The following is a 21201-nucleotide window of genomic DNA, read 5'->3' on the forward strand; positions in this document are numbered from 1 at the left end:
CTGCTCAGCAAGGAGCCTGCTTCTCCCTCTAACCCTCCCCCCTCTCATGTACTCTCTCTCTCTCATTCTCGCTCTCTCAAATAAATAAATAAATCTTTAAAAAAAAAAAAAAGCATTTGCAGGAGTTTTTCTTGAGTCAAATTCAATTAAAATTAAATTTAATGTTAATTTAAAATAGTTTAGTTTATCTTCTATGCCTGAAGTAATGTCTGAAATTGTTCAGAGTTTTTTTGTGTTATTATTGTTATTTATTATTTATCTTAACTCATTGTAATGCTTCAATTCTTTTCAGTAGTGGATATTTTATCATTTTTATGAAAAAAGTTGTTATTTATTTATTTTTTTTTGAAGATTTTATTTATTTATTTGACAGAGAGAGACACAGCGAGAGAGGGAACACAAGCAGGGGGAGTGGAAGAGGGAGAAGCAGGCCTCCCGCGGAGCAGGGAGCCCGATGTGGGGCTCGATCCCAGGACCCTGAGATCATGACCTGAGCTGAAGGCAGACGCTCAATGACTGAGCCACCCAGGCGCCCCAAAAAAATTGTTATTTTTTTAAAATCAGGATCAACTCTTGGTTATGCTTTAGAGACCAAATCTTAAAATAGGCTTCTTTTATTCTTTTTTTTTTTTTTTTTAAGATTTATTTATTTACTTTAGAGAGGGAGAAAGAGAGAGAGAGAGAGCTTGCGCACATGTGTGCACAGGGGGAAGGGACAGAGGGAGAGAGAATCTCAAGCCGACTCCCCACTGAGCACTGAGCAGACCAGGGCGCGATCTCAAGACCCTGAGATCATGACCTGAGCTGAGATCAAGAGTCCTGGACACTGAGCTACCCAGGTGTCCCAGGCTTCTTTTATTCTCATGAAGCTTATAAATGTGGTCTGTTTTAAGGTGTATAAATGTCAGGGTGCCTGGCTGGCTCAGTTGGTAGAGCATGTGACTCTTGATCTTGGGGTTGTAAGTTTGAGCCCCACGTTGGGTGTAGAGATTACTTAAAATCTTAAAAAAAAAAGTAATGTCATTATTTTAGAATGAGTTGAACAAAGTCTATAGCATGAAATTAGTATCGTTCATTTTGGCATGGCAACTGTGTAGCTAATACTAAGAAAATATTGTGCATATCTAATGTATTAACATAATCCCAACATTAAACAATGGGAGGCCATTTTCTATATACTCTATCATTGTAGTAATCTTTTTTGTTTTATGTTTAAGCATAAAAATAGCAAATTTGGAATAAATAACTGACCTTTACTAAATGATTCTTTTTTTCCTTTTTGGAGTTTAAAAAAATGTGATATATTTGTTTTTCCTAAAAGTTGAAATGCTGTTTTTACCATGAATATTGACTATTAGATCATTTTGACATATGCTATACTTTTAATTAGATTACCAATTTGAAATCTACTCACAGATTATATTAGCTGTACTCAGATTTAAAATTTCTTTATCATGCCTGGCTTTTCCTAATATACTTCCTAAAAATAAAATAAAAGAAACAGAATTATGCCTTCATTAGAAATGTATTCAGAAGTTTCTCCCACATACAGGGGTTATGTGAAAAATCAAAGTACATACCACTGGAAGGATAGTTATATTTTTATTATTGATTAAACATTTTTTATCAAAAGCCTAATGTCTCTCTGTTTTTGTTTGCAGAAAAGAAAGGAACCAGTTTTTCATTGTTTTTGTGATACCTGTGATCGTGGTTTTAAAAATCAAGAAAAGTATGATAAACACATGTCTGAACATATGAAAGTAGGTTTTTCTTGGTTGCCCTGAAATTTATAGAAAAATGGGTATATTTGGTAGAAATTCTGAGCTTTTTTCCTTAAAAGTTTATAGTTTTCGTAGAAAAGTTGTTTGATTACTTGACAAATTGAGACTGAGGCCCTGGGATGTGCGGTTTGAGGGTGGGGAGCCCACTGCTTCAGGAAGAGGCAAGATGGCAGCAAAGAAGGGAGGTCTGACAGCTGTGTGTGTGCACCTCCCCTGCTTTGTAAGAGTGTTGGGCCTCACCTCCAGCTCCTCTGTGCACCTTTGTGTGTTTTTTCCCCTTTAAGGCTGCCCTTGACCATTTAATTACACCGTAATTTGCATGGCCCATCACTCTCTAAGGATGGTCTGGACCTTATTAAGTACTTTTAAGAAATTTTTAATCAGAATGTTCTTAATTTGGAAAGGTTCTTTTCAGTTAATAGGAATGCCCCTTCAACTTTAGGAATTAAGAAAATTTTATAATGTTGCTGATGTCATGGATTTACTAAGTAGAGAAGTAATTGATATATATTACTGTTCTATATGCTTTGAGGATGTCATTCCTTTTTAAATACAATCCTATTTTGGAGTGCTGTTTGTTTTGCTATGGACGTAAGTATGGGATGATAACACGACGTAGATGGGATAACTATGTAATTCAACCAGATTATGTCTGAATATGTAGTAGTTGGGTAAATTTAATATGGAAAACATTGAATGATCTTTTTTTTTTAAACTCTTGCAGTGTCCTGAAGTAGATTGTTCTTTTAGTGCCCATGAGAAGATTGTCCAATTCCATTGGAGAAATGTAAGTTCTTGTGTGGGTTTTTTTTTTTTTTTAAATTCATGCTCTTTTTATTTCATTGATTTGCTATCTTCACAGCTCTTCATTTACATAGCCTAATAATAAATAACATTCAAGGAGTACTTTGTACTTTGTATTATTCAATTTTATCCTCACAAACCACTATGTGAAGTAGATAAATATTGGCCAGAGTTAATAGATTAAAAAAAAATGACTGCCCAGGGCCTTAGCACTAACTCTTGCACTTGAGTTTCTTGACCACACATTCTATACTTGTTTTACTACACTGTGCTGCTTCAAATCGTTCTGTGTATTCATTATTTCTTTAGCTACCTCAGTCAGTTTTGGTTGGTAGGTCATTCATTTGGGTATTTGATGTCAGTTGAGAAATGGTGACATACCTACTTTGTAACCAGAGTTATGTTACTCCTTTTTTTCTTTATCAGTAGCACTAATCTAAATAAGAAATTACTCTTTTTCCTTTAAAGGAGAAGTCATAATAATGGATAGATAAAACCTGCTTACTTTGTTGTAAAATTGTCTCTGCTAGTAAATTTAATGTTGAGTACAGAGTCTCCATTATCCCCCATGATACTGGAAATTTAGTCAGAAACATGCAATATGAGGGCGCCTGGCTGGTTCAGTCGGTGTAGCATGTGACTGTTGATCTCAGGGTTGTGAGTTCAAGCCCCATGTGGACATGGAGCCTACTTTAAAAAACAAAAAGTTAAAACAACAACAACAACAACAACAAAAAACGACCAACACATACAATATGCTTCCTGTTGTTCAGCAGGCTTTTTCTCCCTAGATGCATGCTCCTGGTATGAAGAAGATCAAGTTAGACACTCCAGAGGAGATTGCAAGATGGAGGGAAGAAAGAAGGAAGTGAGTCAAGAGTTCAGAACTTGTGAAATAACTTTCTTGTACTGTGGCAAGGCTGAGTACTTCCAAATAATGCCCATTCTGGCCCTAATGAGCAATGTGAAAAAGGAAATATGGTGTTTTTTAACATTGCAAATATTCCTCTGAAAATGACTAGTACTAATTTTGCTGTTCTTCAGAGTTGGTATATAGTGAATTTGAGATTGTTACTTGATGTTTTAAAAATAAGCATACAATTTTTACTAGGGTAGTTTTGATTCATTGAGTTCCCTTACAATGTTGGTACTAGGGAATGTGGCTGTGAGCTATATTATATGAGGTTATTATTGAATAAGTTTTGAGAGGACCTAATACGAACTCTTTGTAAATAACTGGTGTCATAATGGGACTGTACCCTACTCTTTGAGGGGAGCTACTACATGCCAGCTATGTTAGATGTTCAGTGCTCAGACAATCATGAGTGGGTGCTATTATTTAAAAAAATACATAATACTTTGCTATGTTTTTCTTTTGATTTTTTTTTCCCCAACAAAAATCTGTTGAATGACTGCAGTATGCTAGGTAGAGGAAGTATAGCAATGATACGTGGGTTTATCCTTAATTAAAAAAAGACCAGGAATTCTTTCCTATGAGTAATGGCTAAGAAAATTGAGCCACAATGTGACTTGTGGCTTTATGCTTATCAGGGAAGAAAGTTTCATAGAGGTCTAGCTGGAATATACTCATGAAAAATCCCAGGAGGACATTCTTTTACTGTCTTCTCAGAAGGGAATATGACAGCTCACCCTGAAGCCAAAACTAGGCAGAATTATTAGAATGGTCAGATGCATTTTTAAGTCAAGTGATGTTTTTCTGGAATTAAAAAATGAGGAGAGCCTGAGATGAGAAAGGGGATAGTTATCTTCTGAGGTCAAGAAAAATACTTAAAACTCTTTGGACCGGCAGGTCAAATTTTTGCTTTGTTCAACTTAATTTTTTAGTTTATTTTTAAATTCAACATTTTTATTTATAACGAATAATTTGAGACTGTGTTGACGTTATGAAAAGAGGATGTTAGTAAAATTATGGGTATTTATTACCACCACTGTCATCATCCTCAAAGTCTTGGGTATGTGAGTAAGATAAGCTTGATCAGATGCCCAGCAAACAATAAAACATGACATGGCGTGTTTTATTAGTTTGTTAATATGTGCTGTGGGTACAGTGTGAGGTGAGTAAATGTATCAATGAAATACACTCCAGGGTATCTTAATGCTTTTATATAGCACTCACTGTCTCACTTTTAAACCTCTTAAAATACATGGTTTTTTTTTTAATATTTGAGTATAGTTGGCACATAATGTCATATTGGTTTCAGGTATACAGTGTAGTAATTCAACAAGTCTGTGCGTTATGCTGTGCTCACAAGTGTAGCTACCGTCTGTCACCATACAACACTATTATAATACCATTGACTACATTCCTATGCTGTACCTTTTATCCCAGTGACTTACTCATTCCATAACTGGAAGCCTGTGTCTCCCACTCCCCTTCACCCATTTTGCCCATCCCTCCACTCACCTCCCCTCCAGCAACCATGAGTTTGTTCTCTGTATCTATAGGTTTGACTCTGCTTTTTGTTTATTATTTAATTTGTATTATTTTTCAGATTCCACATATAAATGAGATCATGTGGTATTTGTCTTTCTCTTTCTGACTTATTCCACTTACCATCATTCCCTCTAGGTCCATCATGGTATCTTAAATTTTTAGTTTAGATCCATTTACGTATGTGGTGTTGTGGCAGATATTATACTGTTAGGTGAAAAAGTTATGACTGCCCTTTAAAACTGTAGAGGTAATTCTGTGGGAAGCCAGCATAAACGTAAAGATTTAGAACCAACTGAGAACAAATAGAATTTAGTCAATGTGTATCTAAGTATCAGTTATGAATACTGTAAAATGCAGGATGGATGAGGGTGAAGGGACAATCAGAAGAATTTAATTTTTAAGCGATTAGAGTCTAGCCAGTCAGCATGGACTTGGTGGATTTAATAGAATTTTAGTCACATCTTTGGCTAACAAATGAAGGAGTTTAGGCCACCAGGAGTAGAGTATACTAGAATGCCTTTTTCTCTTTATCTCCTTGGCAGAATCTTATTATCTTGAAAGACCTGTTTCAAATGTCCCCTGATTATCACTCTCTTCTTAATCTTCATTTTCTTTATCTTGGTGCTGCCAGGGTGCTAGTCTGTAATAAGATGAGGAACTTGTATCAGAATGTAAATTGATACATTACTTTTTTTACTGAGAGAAAATCTTTGTAGGAAAAGATGTCAGCTTATTAAATATTTTACTTTGTAACATTGTTGGTTTATATTCTGGCATCAGCATGTGGATTGGCTGCCAGTCCTTGGACCACCCTACCCTAAGGCACTATTTACTACCTCATTTGTGACTAGGTAGCTTATGAATACAACCACAGTAGCGTCTGTTGCATTAATCAGTTATCCCTAGTCTTGGAGATCTTTGGTTCTGTTGCACTTCGGGCTGTTCCTGGAATTTAGTATGTGGAGAATAAATATTTGTGGATTGACTTTCTATTAAATGGTACAGGGTAGTAAGACCCAGTCTCAACATGAAGGGAGCCTAGCCAATTGCATGGTCAGACTTAGAAGTTAGAGTAGTTAGGCCCATGACGTAGTTTGACTTAGTGAAGAATTCTGAAGCATGGCATATTGAAGCACCCTGCTCCATTTAGCTGGCTTCTTTATATATACAATTTTTTTCTCCTCACAACTCCCTAAGTATATGGTTATTTTGTTTTGTTTTTTGCTTTGCTTCTTTGTTTTTATCAATAGGTTATATCTTTTTATCACTTTACATAGAAAAATAATAAAACAAGAAGAATTAACTCCATTTCCTGTTTGATACTTAGTTTTTGAAGAGCGGATGCTGACGGTGTTGAAGATTGTATCCTGCTAGATGGGGTGGAAGTGACCTAAGTGCTAAAACAGTAGGCTGTTCCCCTTGCAACTTAGCCCTGACTTTGATCAGTTGGAAGTTAGTGCAGCTTAGTGGTACTAGGCCCTTTTATAAATGTTTAATTCTTTTGAAGAGGATGACAATGGCTGCTAGTCAGCATAGATTATAAAGCAGTTAGGAAGTTAACTAAACTTAGTTGTTGAATCTTGCAAGTTTTGAGTCCACTTAAGTCAGTAGGAAAGGTCTGAGATGAGTTTCTAATTTGCCAGCTTTGGTTCTTTTATCTCTAGTGGCTGTGTAAATTGAATCATGAACTCTGAGAAAATTAGACCACTATTAATAATGGTCACCACTTTCAATGACTCTGTTCTACAAGTCCAACTATTTCACTCCCTCACAGTCCTTCCCTCCTCAGCATGTAGTCTGGAGGAATGCAGTGTTTCTTGGCAAAGGGAGGTTGAGCTGAACTCAGATCTAACTAGGAAAAGATGAGGGGAGGCAGGGATAGTATCCAGATGGATTGGCATGTTCAAGGAACTTGAGTATAGGTAAGAGATGATAGAAGTTTTTGGAAGATGGCAGTGATACGGACAGAAAGAACTAGGTGGATATACAACATTTGGGAGGTAAATGGGCACTGTTTGGAGATTGAATGATAAGAGGTTGAGGAGGAAAGGTTTTGAGGAAACTTCTGGGTTCCTGATGTGAGCCCCTCTGAATAGTGAATCCTGGAAGAGGGTTTGGATGTATTGATTTTGGACATTGTTGAGTATGAGGAGATTCTGAGATATTTATTTGAAGATGTTGCATAGACGTTGGGTCTTGGACCAGACTGGGCTGGAGATATATATTTTTAAATCATAAGGTTATAAATGTAAAGACATAGAGTGAAAGAAGACAGCCTAACAGAGTAAAAATCAGTAAGACTGCCAAGTGAGAGCTGGAGAGGTAGAAGAAAACTAGGAATATGACATGTCATGGAAGCCAGCAGAGGGGAGGATTTCAAGAAGGAAGATGTGATTAGTAGTAGCAGCGTAGTTTTCCGTGGAAAGGTGAAATAAAACAAGAAAAGTGACTGATTTTGTGACATGTAGGGCCTACTTGATGTGGATGCAGATGATTGCTTCTTCACCCTTCTTTGAATTTCCTGCCATCTGTCTACACAGCTCTCTGCAGTTCTAACACCCTCCCCAGTGCTTCGTAACAAGATGGGTTGCAGTGGGTTGCAGTTACCTTTGCCACCTGCCGTTGGCATATTAGATGCTCCAACAGAAGCGTGTATACTTTGAATTCCCCTGACTTTTTGAGACTCATAGCTTATAATAAATAGTTCATTAGGGCCTTTTTATATTCAGATTTCCTTCACCTTCATGCAATTTTAGCCACTCACTTCCATGATCACAGTCTGGATTTTATACTCTGGATTTTTGCCCTGGAAATTCTAAAGCTAGGCATACTTGTCTTTCTATAAATTAAAAAAAAAATTTTTTTTTGTTTTGTTTTTAAGTAATTTCTACACCCAGTGTGGGGCTTGAACTCACAACCTTGATCGAGAGTCACATGCTCTACTGACTGAGCCAGCCAGGTGCCCTTGGGCATATTCCTCTTTGATCATAACTTCCATTCTATCCAGCTCTCACTGTCACCTCTACCTAGTCTCGCACTAGTTGAGACCTCCCATCCCTTACCCCCTTTACTTTCTTCTGTCATCCCCTCTGTGTTCACCTCCCTACCCAGTTTGTTTATTTATTTATTTAAAAGATTTATTTACTTATTTATTTATTTGTCAGAGAGAGAGAGAGTGAGCACAAGGAGGGGGAGTGGCAGGCAGAGGGAGAAGCAGGCTTCCTGCTGAGCATGGAGCCTGATTCGGGACTCGATCCCAGGATACTGGGATATGATCTGAGCCAAAGGCAGATGCTTAAGCGACTGAGCCACCCAGACATCCCTTTATTTATTTTTTAAAAAGATTAATTTATTTTAGAGAAAACGCGCGCATGCATGCATGAGTTGGGGGAGGGGCAGAGGGAGAGAATCTTCAAGCAGACTCCCCACTGACTGGGGAGCCCCACTTGGGGCTTGATCTCATGACCCATGAGATCATGACCTGAGCCAAAACCAAGAGTCTTACACTCAACCGACTGTGCCACCCAGGCACCTCTCCCTGCCCAGTTTAACTCACTTCAGCTACTCTGGTCAGTATCCCAGCTCCCTTATTCCTTTATCCTTCATTGCACCTACCTGGCAAAATCTCAGCTCTGGCTCAGTTGCTAAGTGCTGTTCAAGAAAATCACACAATTGAAGTGTTCTCTGCAAGCGAATACTCAGCAGTGCTATCACGCTTAAGGAACTGACTTGACTGATGAGAAGGTTATGTTATTTTCTTTGTACTTGTGCAAAATTATATGTTCAGTAGGCATATATTTCTTAGTTATATAGGTGTAGAATAAAATATAAAAATAAAGTCGTTAAACTCATTTTATTTGTTTTCGCCAACTAAAATGCCAGTGAAGACAAAGCTCCTTGAAACTGGCAGTCAGGATTCTGTAATGTGGGCTTAACATGTCTTTTCTGATTATTCCTACCTTACTTGCTTATAAGAGCTCTTTCTCCTAGCCAGACTCGTTATTTAGCATATCCCAAACAGGGTTTTTGACCTTTCAGCCTCAGTTTTGCTCATGCTCTTGCTTCTAGAATGTCTTACCTTCTCCATCTTTGAGTTTTGCCCTTAGACCAGCTGAAATCCTGATGCTTGAGGGTTTTTTTTTTTTCACCCAATCTGGCTAGAGGAATATCTTGTCCTTTTCCATCTGCCACTTTCGTATAGATGTCCTTTATGATCCTGTTAATGAACTTCTTTGCATATGTGTCTTTAAAAAAAAACTAAATTATAGTCTTTAGAAATATAAGAATTATTTTTTATGTGACTGTTTATATTCCCTGGTGCCATAGATGTAAGGGATGGTTGTAAATGTTGGTATATGTAAATGTGGCTTGATAATGTTTTTATTATGGTTGTAATTCTATTTTGGTATAACCAAGTAAGTGGTTGTGGATATCTTGCTGAGACTTATGTTTTTAATTCATGTTTCAAACTATACCTTTGTCATTTTAATTTTTAATTTTTTTTACCTTTGTTGTTTTTAGTTTTTACTTTTTTAAGATTTTATTTATTTATTTATTTGTCAGAGAGAGAGAGAGCGTGTGCGTGCACAAGCAGGGGGAGCAGCAGGCAGAAGGAGAAGCAGGCTCCCTGCTAAGCAAGGAGCCTGATGCGGGTCGATCCAGGACCCTGGGATCATGATCTGAGCCGAGGGCAGACGCTTAACCGACTGAGCTGCCCAGGCATCCTACCTTTGTTGTTTTTAAAGAAGTTGGGTAAAAGTGTGTTGATCTGATTAATAATTGTGGTTGGAAATCAGTAATAATAGCTAATGATACTTAAACTGCTGTGGTTTTGAACATTAAATTCTCACCACATAGGACAGAGCATCACTAGACAAACCAAATTAATCTGTGTTTGAATGCATTACTTTCTAGAGTAGCTTTCCCTGTGTGAATATGAACTATGCCCCCTTGTGGTTTTGTGTAAAAAGTGCTTTAAAGGAAAAAAATTACACAGGCTAAAGAAACTTAAGGTCTATTAATATTTGAAGACAAAAACCAGCTTAGGTAGCAAGTGTAAAGGCTCTGGTAGAAGGCTAGTTTGATTTTCTAATGTTAGCGAGAAATCTTAGTAACCTTTGAATTTATATTATGTTAATGTAAATTATGATATGTTAGGATACTTTATGTTAATGTATGTTAGGATACCTTTGGCTAACTTCTTGACAGTCATTTAGCTTAAAAATTAGAGGTAAACATTCAGTATTTGAAAAGGCAAGGATTTTATTACATATGGCTGAGGTCACCAAAAACATATAGGAGTAGATACTGCCTTGCCTTTAAGATTCTTACCCTAATATGAGATATAAGATAAATATATGTGAGATGGCCATGAGACCACAGGCAACTGAAGCAATAATTTTAACCATGTAGGGATAATAATGTCTGGTCAAGGGGTACTTGGAATCTTTGGAAGGCAGGGCTACTAATTTGTTTTGCAAGACTTCTTGTAGGAGGTATAGTGCCTGCCCACCCATCCTCCCCATTTATTTTAAGGTATGTTACACATACAGTGAAATTCATCTTTTTTAATACGTAGTTCTGACAGATGTATATCATCATGTAATCACGACCACAATCAAGGCATAGGACTATTCTATTAACCCCCCAAAATTCCCTCATGCCCTTTGTGGTCAGCTTCTACCCCCAGCTCTAGCCCCTGATAACCACTGATCTTTTTCCTGCTCCTATATTCATATCTTTGCAGAACATGATGTAAATGGAATCATACAGTGTGTGGCTTTTTGAGTCTGACTCTGACTTAGCTATAGTGCATTCGAGATTCATTTATGTTGTTGCATGTAGCAGTAGTCTGTTCCTATTCTGTTCCATTATATGGATGTACCACAGTTTGTTCATTTATTTCCCAGTTGAGGGACATTTGGGATGTTACCCGTATTTGGCGAATATGAGTGAAGCCTTTGTAAACATTATATACAGGTTTTTGTTTTGTTTATACTTTTTTTTTTGACTTGGGTAAATAGCTGGGAGTGGGATTGTTTTGTCATATAATAAGTATAACTTTATAAGAAGCATATGGTTAACTTTATAAGAAACTGCTTTTAGGAGGCAAGTTTTTAAATCAAGATATGCCTAGTAGGGCTTGGACAGCATTCTGATTAAAGAGGATGGCTAGGATGCAGTGGTGCTTTCATCAGTTAGGATCCTGTTTCAGTAAATGGAACAGCGACCTTACTACCTTAGCTTAGCACAAAGAGGGCTATTTTTCCCAGGGAGAAAAAAGTCCTGGGCTACTGTATCAGGCACATTTTCTTGCTTGTTGCTTGTTAGTAGGTGGCTTTCATCTTCATGTCCACCAGGAGGTTCCTGCATATCCAAATATTAAGCCCTCATTCTAGGCAGGACGATGAGAAAAAGGCAAAAGGCACACAAAGCTGAATTCGCCTCTTTTCATTGGGACAACAATAGCTTTATTTTTTATATCCAATCGGGAGACTTCCACGTAGCTCTCATTGGCTACAAGTGGGTTGCTTGACCACCTTTAGTGACAACAGAGTTGATGGAATATCCGCAAACAAAATTGTTTTTGTTTTTTTTTTAAGATTTTATTTATATATTTGAGAGAGAGAGAATGAGAGACAGAGAGCACATGAGAGGGGGGAGGTCAGAGGGAGAAGCAGACTCCCTGCTGAGCAGGGAGCCCGACGCAGGACTCGATCCAGGGACTCCAGGATCATGACCTGAGCCGAAGGCAGTCGCCCAACCGACTGAGTCACCCAGGTGCCCCGCAAACAAAATTGTTAAGGAAAGGGGGGATAACAGGCAGTTAGTAGTTTGCCTCAGTGCTTGGTGGCAGAGTTTAAAGCTCATTGTATTTCAAAACTCTTTTAAAAAGATTTTTTTTTTAAAGATTTTATTTATTTATTTGACAGAGAGATAGAGCCAGAGAGCACAAGTGGAGAGAATGGCAGAGGGAGAGGAGAAGCAGGCTTCCCGAGGAGCAGGGAGCCCGATGCGGGGCTCGGTCCCAGGACCCTGGGATCATGACCTGAGCCAAAGGCAGACGCTCAACGACTGAGCCACCCAGGCGCCCCTGTATTTCAAAACTCTTTAAGTGGTATTTGGAAGCAGGTCTGTCTTGAAAAAGGAATAAACTTGAGCAAGTGTTTAATATGCTTATTGGTGATGATTTTTATGTAAGATAGGTGAGGACACAGGGGATAGGATAGAGTGTAGTTCAAGTTTCTAGAATGTAGACTGAAGGTATACTGTGATAGTGGACAGAAATGTCTCGGAAGAGGAATGGGCAAAACCTTTGAAGTGAATAAATGAAATTACAGTTTTGTGAAATTTAGAGATGGTTAGAGAGAATGAGGAAATTGTGTGAGGATGACTATTTGGGATGAAGTTTATTGGTCCCTGTGATATAGCCTTGTTAATACAGTGTTCTGAAATTATCGCTTGGCGCTTGCTGATTCATCTGAGGTTATTCCATATCTTGTTTCTGAAGTTCTTTTGCTGTAACATGCTCATACATTATTTCTATAAATGTACTTTGTTAATAAAAGTATGGGAAACGTTTCTCTTGGCACATTTGATACATTTCTCAAGAATACATTAACATTCTCTCCACTAGCAGTTTCTAAAAAACCTATTATAAAAATATATTTACTTTATAAATTTCTATCGTTCTGAATTTAAAAAAAAATGTTCTTTGAAGGCCTGAAAAGAATAAATTTAATGTTGATGTGGCAGAATAGTCCTTATGTCTTGAATTTTCTTTTGAGGGCCACATTCTTTCTGAGGAAGGCACTGTATTCTTTAATATGCAGGAAAGATAAGATCTTTATGTAATTGTTATGTTAGAAAACCTTGTAAAAGACTTTAATATAGCAAGAATTTTAGAGTTGGAAGAAAATGCTAAAGATTTACTTGGTATATTGTCCTTTAAGGAAGGCACATCTTTGCTCTTACTCCTTTATCTAGCCAAACCCAGAGATGCCCACTGTGTTTAATTAAAAACTTTAAGGCTTTCTAATAAGAACTTTCAACCCACCCCTCACCCCTCACTCCACCTCACCCTGCCAAAAGTGATTCTTTTTTTTTTTTTTAAGATTTTATTTATTTATTTGAGAGAGAGAGAATGAGAGACAGAGAGCATGAGAAGGAGGAAGGTCAGAGGGAGAAGCAGACTCCCTGCTGAGCAGGGAGCCCGATGCGGGACTCGATCCCGGGACTCCAGGATCATGACCTGAGCCGAAGGCAGTCGCTTAACCAACTGAGACACCCAGGCACCCGAGAAGTGATTCTTTCTTAATTCCAGATCTGTGAGGTACAAATGCTGTATGATTGGGCATTATAGAAAATACTGGTAGAAGTTTGCTAGAAACATTGAAACATGTTTTACATAGATTGTGAGTCCACTAGGTGGAGTAGTTTTGTGATCTATATTTCAATGGTTACTGTGGTGCTGAGGAAATCCTTCTAAACTGTATCTCCATTTCTTTCAGAATTCCGACAGAGGGGGTTGGCTTCTAAAAAATGCTATGTCTTTTTGAAGTTCAGAAAGACTTTGAAATAAAAATACAGTGGTATGGCTTGTGTTGAAGCAGTTGTGGGTCAGTGCCAGTAAAGAGGAATTGTGTTTTTATAGCGAATAGGCTTAGGGGAAAAGTCAATAAGTGGGTGGTGATTTGAGAGGGAGAGTCAATAATGTAACCAAAATGATATGTGCAAGGGTCAGAGTTGGCACAGTTTTGCCCATTTATTGATGGTAGTGCTTAAGGATTGTCACTGCAGACTTAAGGCTTAGGCAAGGGGAGGGCAAAGAGCAGGGAAGACATGAAAGGAGGAGAAGGAGAAGAGACATACAGTTTCAGGGCCAGTTCCTCATGGAGTATTGGGGAAAGATGGAAGTATAGGGAAAAAGTGATTTTAGCAGGTAAAAGCAGAGAAACCAACTGTGAAAATAGCACTTGTCACAGGCTTTATAAGTTCATAATACCCATTCTCTAACAGGAGACACTGGACTAAGTTTCATCTGTATGTAATTGTGTAACGTAAGACAGTTTGTGATTTTTTTCTCAGCAGTCTTTGGATTCATTTCACGTGTACTTTAGGAACTTTAACTGCGTTTCATTTTTTTGTTTATCAAAGCTCCAGACTTTCCCTTATTCTTGTATTTCAGTATCATGTTGCTGGAGGGGGCTTTCTGATTTTTTTTTTTTTTTTTAATGTGTAACAAGGTTTTGTGTTTCTGGTTTCCTTTTTTTTTGGATCATTTGCTTTCTAGTACCTTTGTTTTTCCTAGTTTTTTGTCTCTACGTTCTGTGTAAATAAGAATGGTATACATTTTGGAAGAGGGTTTTATTTTAAGCACTGAAAAATGGCATCTTCTGGCTTTGCAAGGGATATTGAAAGATCCCTTACCTTTCAGGAAGTGTTACTTTGATCTGCCAGAAAGAGAAAGTGAGCTGTTTGAAAAAACTTCCACCAAAGGAGATTGCACAACATCTTTGATATCTTATTTAAGGAATTCTTTCTCAGATCTCATGTAAAATCTACTTGCTATGACAAACATTGACATTTTTTACCTTTGGGACACACTTAGGTAGCATCTGCTCGCTTGTACATGGTACACTCTAGTACCACATCTTTATTGTTCAGCATATGGCTCAACATGTTAAGGGTCTGCAATACTCAGAAGAAAAATGTTGAAGAGACCCCAGTAGTAAGAATATGTGCATTTCAGAGATGTGAAGGGTATTTGAGTAGCTGTGAGTTATATGCCTAGACAGCACGGGGCCTGTGAAAGTCATCACTGATTTTCTCACCATTTCTGCTTCTGCATATTTCTGTCTTCAGATTGAGACCAGCTGGCTACCATCCTTTCTGTAAGAGCATTTACTGTCACTTCTCTTCCTCTTTTAGAGGGCTGCAAATAGTTCCAGTTCCTTTCATCTTTCCTCAGAGGTTTTAGTTTTCAGCCTGTTAATCATCTTTGAGTCTCTTCTGAATCCCATCCAAGTTTTATTTTTCCTTGACATTCCTTTTCAGTTTAGAAGCACAAAACTGAACACAGTGCCCTGAGAGTTTCTGACCCCTTTCGAGTACTACCAGAGGAAGATTTCACACTTGTACATGGGCCAGACTCCATTTCACATAACCTTAGATGATGTTTGCTTTCCAAAAGTCCAGTCATATGGTGCTGACTGGCTGTCAGATTTTTATCTCTTATGACCTTGATCTTTCCCTCTTATGTTTATTTATAGCTTGTACATTCATCATCTTTTATTTATGGAGTTTACTTTTCTTGGCTGGATAGATCTTGGCTAGATTGCTTTGCACTGTCCTCATTGAAATTCATTGCCTCTTTTTCTAATTACTTCACCTCTTACTCAGTGTCATTTCCATGCTTATCTTCCAGTGTGGCCAACCCAAAGGCTTCATATTGTCTGTGCTATTCAAGTCATTGATGCAGATGTTAAAAAAAGAAAAAAAAAAGAAGGGAGGGGGGAACAATGTCCTAGAAACAATGGCAGAACACAATTTGTTGGTGTTTCTTAAAATTTACTCTGATGACTAGCCAAGCTTAGTGGTAGAGGGCTGCCTATGTTTCCCCTCCGTTTGTACTTTCATACTCCTAGGATCTCTTCCCCTTACCGCCAGTTTGGTGCTCACATCTCCATACATCTGTGCCAAGGAACAAAGAAAGCTTTGTCAGAGCAGTTCACCTTGCACACTGTTGTCAGATTTAATCTTAATCACTGTCTTGTACGTATCTCTCCCTGTTCATAACTTTCAGTGGCTCCCAGTTGTCACTGAATTAAATATAAAATTTCTAATCTGGTATTCAAAGCACATTATTTAATGGCCTTAGCCTCCCTTTCTGTCTGATTGCTTGTAACTATACAAAACGAACCACTTGCCATTCCCTGGATATCTTGCACACCTTCTGAGGCCTTGGTTTGTTTGCGTTGTTTGCTCTACTTAGAACCCTGAAGCTTTAACATCTAATTTCTGTTTATTAACACCATGTAAGATCAACTTCTTTCATCTTTCTTTTTGGATTTCTGGACTTCTCCAGCTAGATATGATCTTTTCTTCCCACCTCATCTTTATACTCTATAGTTATTTGTGTGCTTTTCTCATTCTTCTACTAGACTACCTTTTTTGAGAACTTTTTCTTCCTCATTTTGGTAACTTTGGGTGTACCTAGTATGTATTTGCATAAGTATTTGCATAGACTTATTTTTTTTAATAGTATTTATGGGTATATGGCAAATAAATGAACTATATCGGTTTGAGCACATTTTATGATATTTGATTCAAATTCTAGTGTAAGCTCCTTACCTACTCATAGACTGGTGGCAAAGTTTGCGGACTGACAGCTGGTCTACATTTTGAGTAGTATTGGCACAGTCAACTTTTTTTCCCTTAAAAAAATTCTAGAAAGTATTAAAGTTTTAAAATGATTTATTGTATTAGTCATTAATTAAACAAAAGTTGCTAAATGCAGTAATTGCTTGATTGCATAATTAAATTTGTATTCTAAAAGCCCTTTTATAATTGACTTTTATTGTTTCCTAGAAACTACCCAACTCTGGCCAATATCGAAAGAAAGAAAAAGTTAAAACTTGAAAAGGAAAAGAGAGGAGCAGTTTTGACAACGACACAGTATGGGTAAGTTCCTTAAAATTGCTTGCATTCTCCATGCTTATTTCAAACAAGTATTCTTACAGATAATAAACAAGAACATGTACCAAACAAAATCTTAAAATTTTTGCACTCCTAATTCTGAAATCTTTGCTTGTATAATGTTTTTTACTTCAAAATTTCTTTAAATTATATTTTTAAATAAGTAGTACCCTATATTCATGTGGTTTTCAAAAAGATACAATAAATCTTTTGTCTTTGTCTCCTAACTAAACAGTTCTCCTCCCCAGAGACAACCCATTTTATCCTTCCAGAGATACTTCATTTGTATATAGCACATAAGATAATAGTCTTTTTTTTCCTTTTTGACACTATTCTATACTTTGCTCTTTTTAGCCAAATGATATACTTAGAGATAGTAATGCATAACTAGCCTTCTCATTCTTCAAGGATGTGTAGAACCCTAAGGGTTGGTTTGTTTTTTTTTTTTAACCAATTTCCTATTGACAGATACTTAAGTTCTTACCAGTCTTTTACTAATAAAAATTTGCCATTACTGCCCTGGACATACATTTTACACATATGCAAGTATTCCTGAGGTTGGATTCCGAGAAGTGGATTTGCTGAGTCAAAAGAGAATATGTATATTTGTTTTGTTTTTTTTAAATAATTTTAAATTTATTTTTTGATTTTTTAATTTATTTTATTTTTTAAATTTATTTATTTGACAGAGACACAGCGAGAGAGGGAACACAAGCAGGGGGAGTGGGAGAGGGAGAAGCAGGCTTCCCACAGAGCAGGGAGCCCGATATGGGGCTCGACACTGAGCCGAAGGCAGATGCTTAACGACTGAGCCACCCAGGGGCCCCTGGTTTTTTGGTTTTTTTTTAATATTTATTTATTTATTAGAGAGGGAGAGAGAGCATGGCAGGGAGGGGCAAAGGGAGGGGGAGAGGAAGAGAATCCCAAGCAGACTCCCCACTGAGCGTGGAGTCTGACTTGAGGCTCGGTCCCACGACCCTGAGACCATGACCTGAGCTGCAGTCAAGAGTTGGAAGCTTAACTGACTGAGCCATCTGGGCACCTCATATATATTTGTATTTGTAATATTAATGGCTAATTGCCAAATATCTATCATAGTTAACTCTCCCACCAGCAGTGTGTGAGACACCCTATTTTCCCCAATCCCTCACCTTCATAGAATTTTTTTTTCAGAATTTTTTCCATTTTTTTACTGAAGTTTATTTTTAATATAAATGAAAGATACAAATCTCAAATGTACAATTCAAATTTATACACATATACACACCTACACACCCATGTAACCTCCACACAGATTAATAATATTCAAAACATCTTCACCTTATAAATTTTTCTTTTTTTTTTTAAAGATTTTATTTATTTATTTGAGAGAGAGAATGAGAGAGAGAGAGAGAGCATGAGAGGGGGGAGGGTCAGAGGGAGAAGCAGACTCCCTGCTGAGCAGGGAGCCCGATGCGGGACTCAATCCCGGGACTCCAGGATCATGACCTGAGCCGAAGGCAGTCGCTTAACCAACTGAGCCACCCAGGCGCCCACCTTATAAATTTTTCTTAAGCTCTCCCTAGTTCATTGCCTCCCCACAAAGATGACCTCTTTTCTGATTTCTGTAATCATAGATTTATCTTTCGTGCTCTTGGAACCATATATAAATAGAATCATATGATGTGTATTCTTTGGTGTGTGATTTCTATGGTTTGGAATTGTTTTGTGGTATTCACCCATATTGTGTGTAGCTCTAAACTGTTCATTCTTATTGTTGTGTAGAACTCATTTGTGAGGATATCCATTCTATTGTTGGACATTTGGGTTGTTTCCAGTTTGGGTTATTATGAATAAAGCTGCAATGGACAATTTTTTACATGTCTTTTGGGGACATAAGTACTCGTTTTCACTGGTCATATATATATGCTGAATCATTAGGCATCTATATATTTAGTTCTAATAGATAAAGCCAAACGATTTTCCGTAAAGGTTGTACCAGTTTATGCTCCTACTGATTGTGCATCTAATTGCTCTGTCTTTGGTTCATGCTTCGTTACACCTTTTCCTTATGTCCTCCCATTTCCCTCTTGACTAATGATGTTGGACACCTTTTTATTTTTTATTTTTTAATTTTTTAAAAGATTTTATTTATTTATTTGAGAGAGAGAATGAGATAGAGAGAGCATGAGAGGGGGGAGGGTCAGAGGGAGAAGCAGACTCCCCGCCCAGCAGGGAGCCCGACGATCCCCGGACTCCAGGATCATGACCTGAGCTGAAGGCAGTCGCTCAACCAACTGAGCCACCCAGGCGCCCAGTTGGACACCTTTTTATATGCTTATCAGCCATTTTGATATTTCCTTGTGAAGTGCCAGTTCAAGTTTTTGACCAGTTTTTAATTGGGTTGCTTTTCTTGATTTGTAGGAGTGATTTACTTAGTCACAAATCCTTTCTTGAGTAGATAGATATATTGCAAATATACCCTCACAGTTTGTGACTTGCCTTTTTACTCTTAATGGGTGTCTTTCCCCCGCCCCCATATAGTAGTAAGTATTAATTGTTCTGACATCTGGGGTCATGTGGGGTTCAGTTAGACATATCTGCTGATCTTGACAAGGCTCAGTCACAGCTGGGGGTTGGTTAGCTGATGGCTAATCTAGCCTGGCTGAAGGCTGAGATACTTACAGTTACCATTTCTGGTACACTTCATTCTTTAGTGTTGATCCACCATCATGATAGCATTTTCCTTTTGCCTAAAAGGAAAGTTTTTCTTTGGCATTTCTTGTAGTGAGGATCTGCTGGAGGTCTAAAAAGACCGTCTTTTTTCTTTTTGAAAGATATTTTTGCTGGTTATGCAATTCTACACTAACAGGTTGTTTTGTTTAGTTTTAGTTTTGGTTTTTTTTTTTTAATTTAAGGATTTTGCTCCATTGTGTTTTCACTTGCATTGTTTCCAAAGAAATCTGCTGTTATCATTATTTTGTTCCTATATATAAAATGCTTTTTTTCACTAGCTTCTTTTAATATTTCTTTATTGCTGGCTTAAACAATTTGATAATGTGCCTTTGTATTATTTTCTTCATGTTTCTTGTGCTTGGGATTTGTTGAAATTCTTGGTTTATGGGTTTATAGTTTTTATCAATTTTGGAAAAACTTTGACCATTATTTCTTAAAATATTTTTTTCTTTCTCTGTCCTTCAGAGACTCCATTTAAATGCATATTAGGCTGCTTGAAGTTGTTCCTTAGCTTCCTGATGCTCTTTTCACTTTTTAAAATTCTTTTTTCTCTTTGTCTCATTTTGGATAGTTTCTGTTGCTATGCCTTTATGTTCATTAATCTTTTCCTAGGCAGTATCTAATCTTCCATTAATGTCTTGGTGTATATTTTGCATCTTTTACCACAAACATTGTGGTTTTCATCTTAAGTTTGACTTGGATCTTTTAAAAATATCTTCCATGTCTCTATTTTAAATCTTTTGAACATTTTGGAGTATAGTTATAATAGCTTTTAATGTCTTTTTTTGCTAATTCTAATACTTGTGTCAGTTCTAGATTCATTTTGATTGATTTTTCTCTTCACCATGGGTCATATTTTCCTGCCTTTTTTGCATGCCTGGTAATTTTTTATTGGGTAGTAGACATTAGGAACTTTATCTTGTTGGGTATTTTCATATTTCAATAAATATTCTTTAACTTTTTCCTAGGAACACAGCTAAATTACTTAAAAACAGTGGTATCTTGGTTTCTCTAGGATCTTAACTCTGTTTTCTCAATTCAGGGAGTCTGCCAGATGCAAGGTTCTCTTGCTGCACTGCGATCTGAAACCTTCTAAGGCAGTAGGATAGGGTAGTCATAGGGCTCACTGCTCATTTATTTCTTATTTTCCCCACATTCACTGCTCTTGTTACCTGATGTCCAGTGTCTTAAAAACTGTTGTTTCTGTGTTTTGCCTAGATTTTTGGTTGTTTGAGGTGGGAGAATAAATCTAGTCTCTGTTACTTTATTTTGGCCTTAAACAGAGGTCCCTAATGGTGTCTTTTGATAATAAAAGTTCTTAATTTTCATGAAGTCTGATTCATAACCAGTGCTGTTTATGTTCTGCTTAAGAAATCTTTGCTTACAGCAAGGTCATGAAGCTATTCTTCTGTGTTTTCTTTTAGATTTATTTCTTTACTATTCACATTTGTGTCTTGAATTAATTTTTATATACAACATAGGGATTAAGGTTCTTCTCCCCTCCCCATATGAACTGTGGTTAATCCAGCACCAATTTTGCTATACCATGCAAACAAAAGTAACCTGATACATGGTATTAATATCAGACAAAGTAGATGTTAAAGAAAGAAGTGTTACTGGGGCACCTGGGTGGCTCAGTCGTTAAGCATCTGCCTTCGGCTCAGGTCATGATCCCAGGGTCCTGGGATCAAGCCCCACATCGGGCTCCTTGCTCAGCGGGAAGCCTGCTTCTCCCTCTCCCACTCCCCC

General features: G+C 37.4%; 1 protein-coding gene across 1 annotated transcript in view; it reads left to right on the forward strand.

The window, feature by feature from the left end:
• The window catches only part of NUFIP1 (nuclear FMR1 interacting protein 1), a 46814-nt gene that overhangs the window by 3540 nt on the left and 22073 nt on the right, over nt 1–21201 (forward strand). Inside the window, exons 3-6 of the mRNA XM_081814945.1 lie at nt 1662–1760; nt 2506–2568; nt 3377–3453; nt 16630–16722. Coding sequence (XP_081671071.1) covers nt 1662–1760; nt 2506–2568; nt 3377–3453; nt 16630–16722 — 332 coding nt within the window. The remainder of the gene's footprint in view (nt 1–1661; nt 1761–2505; nt 2569–3376; nt 3454–16629; nt 16723–21201) is intronic.

This window comes from Leptonychotes weddellii, chromosome 3 (assembly GCF_054177405.1).
Source record: "Leptonychotes weddellii isolate Sample4059 chromosome 3, ASM5417740v2, whole genome shotgun sequence".
NCBI lineage: Eukaryota > Metazoa > Chordata > Mammalia > Carnivora > Phocidae > Leptonychotes > Leptonychotes weddellii.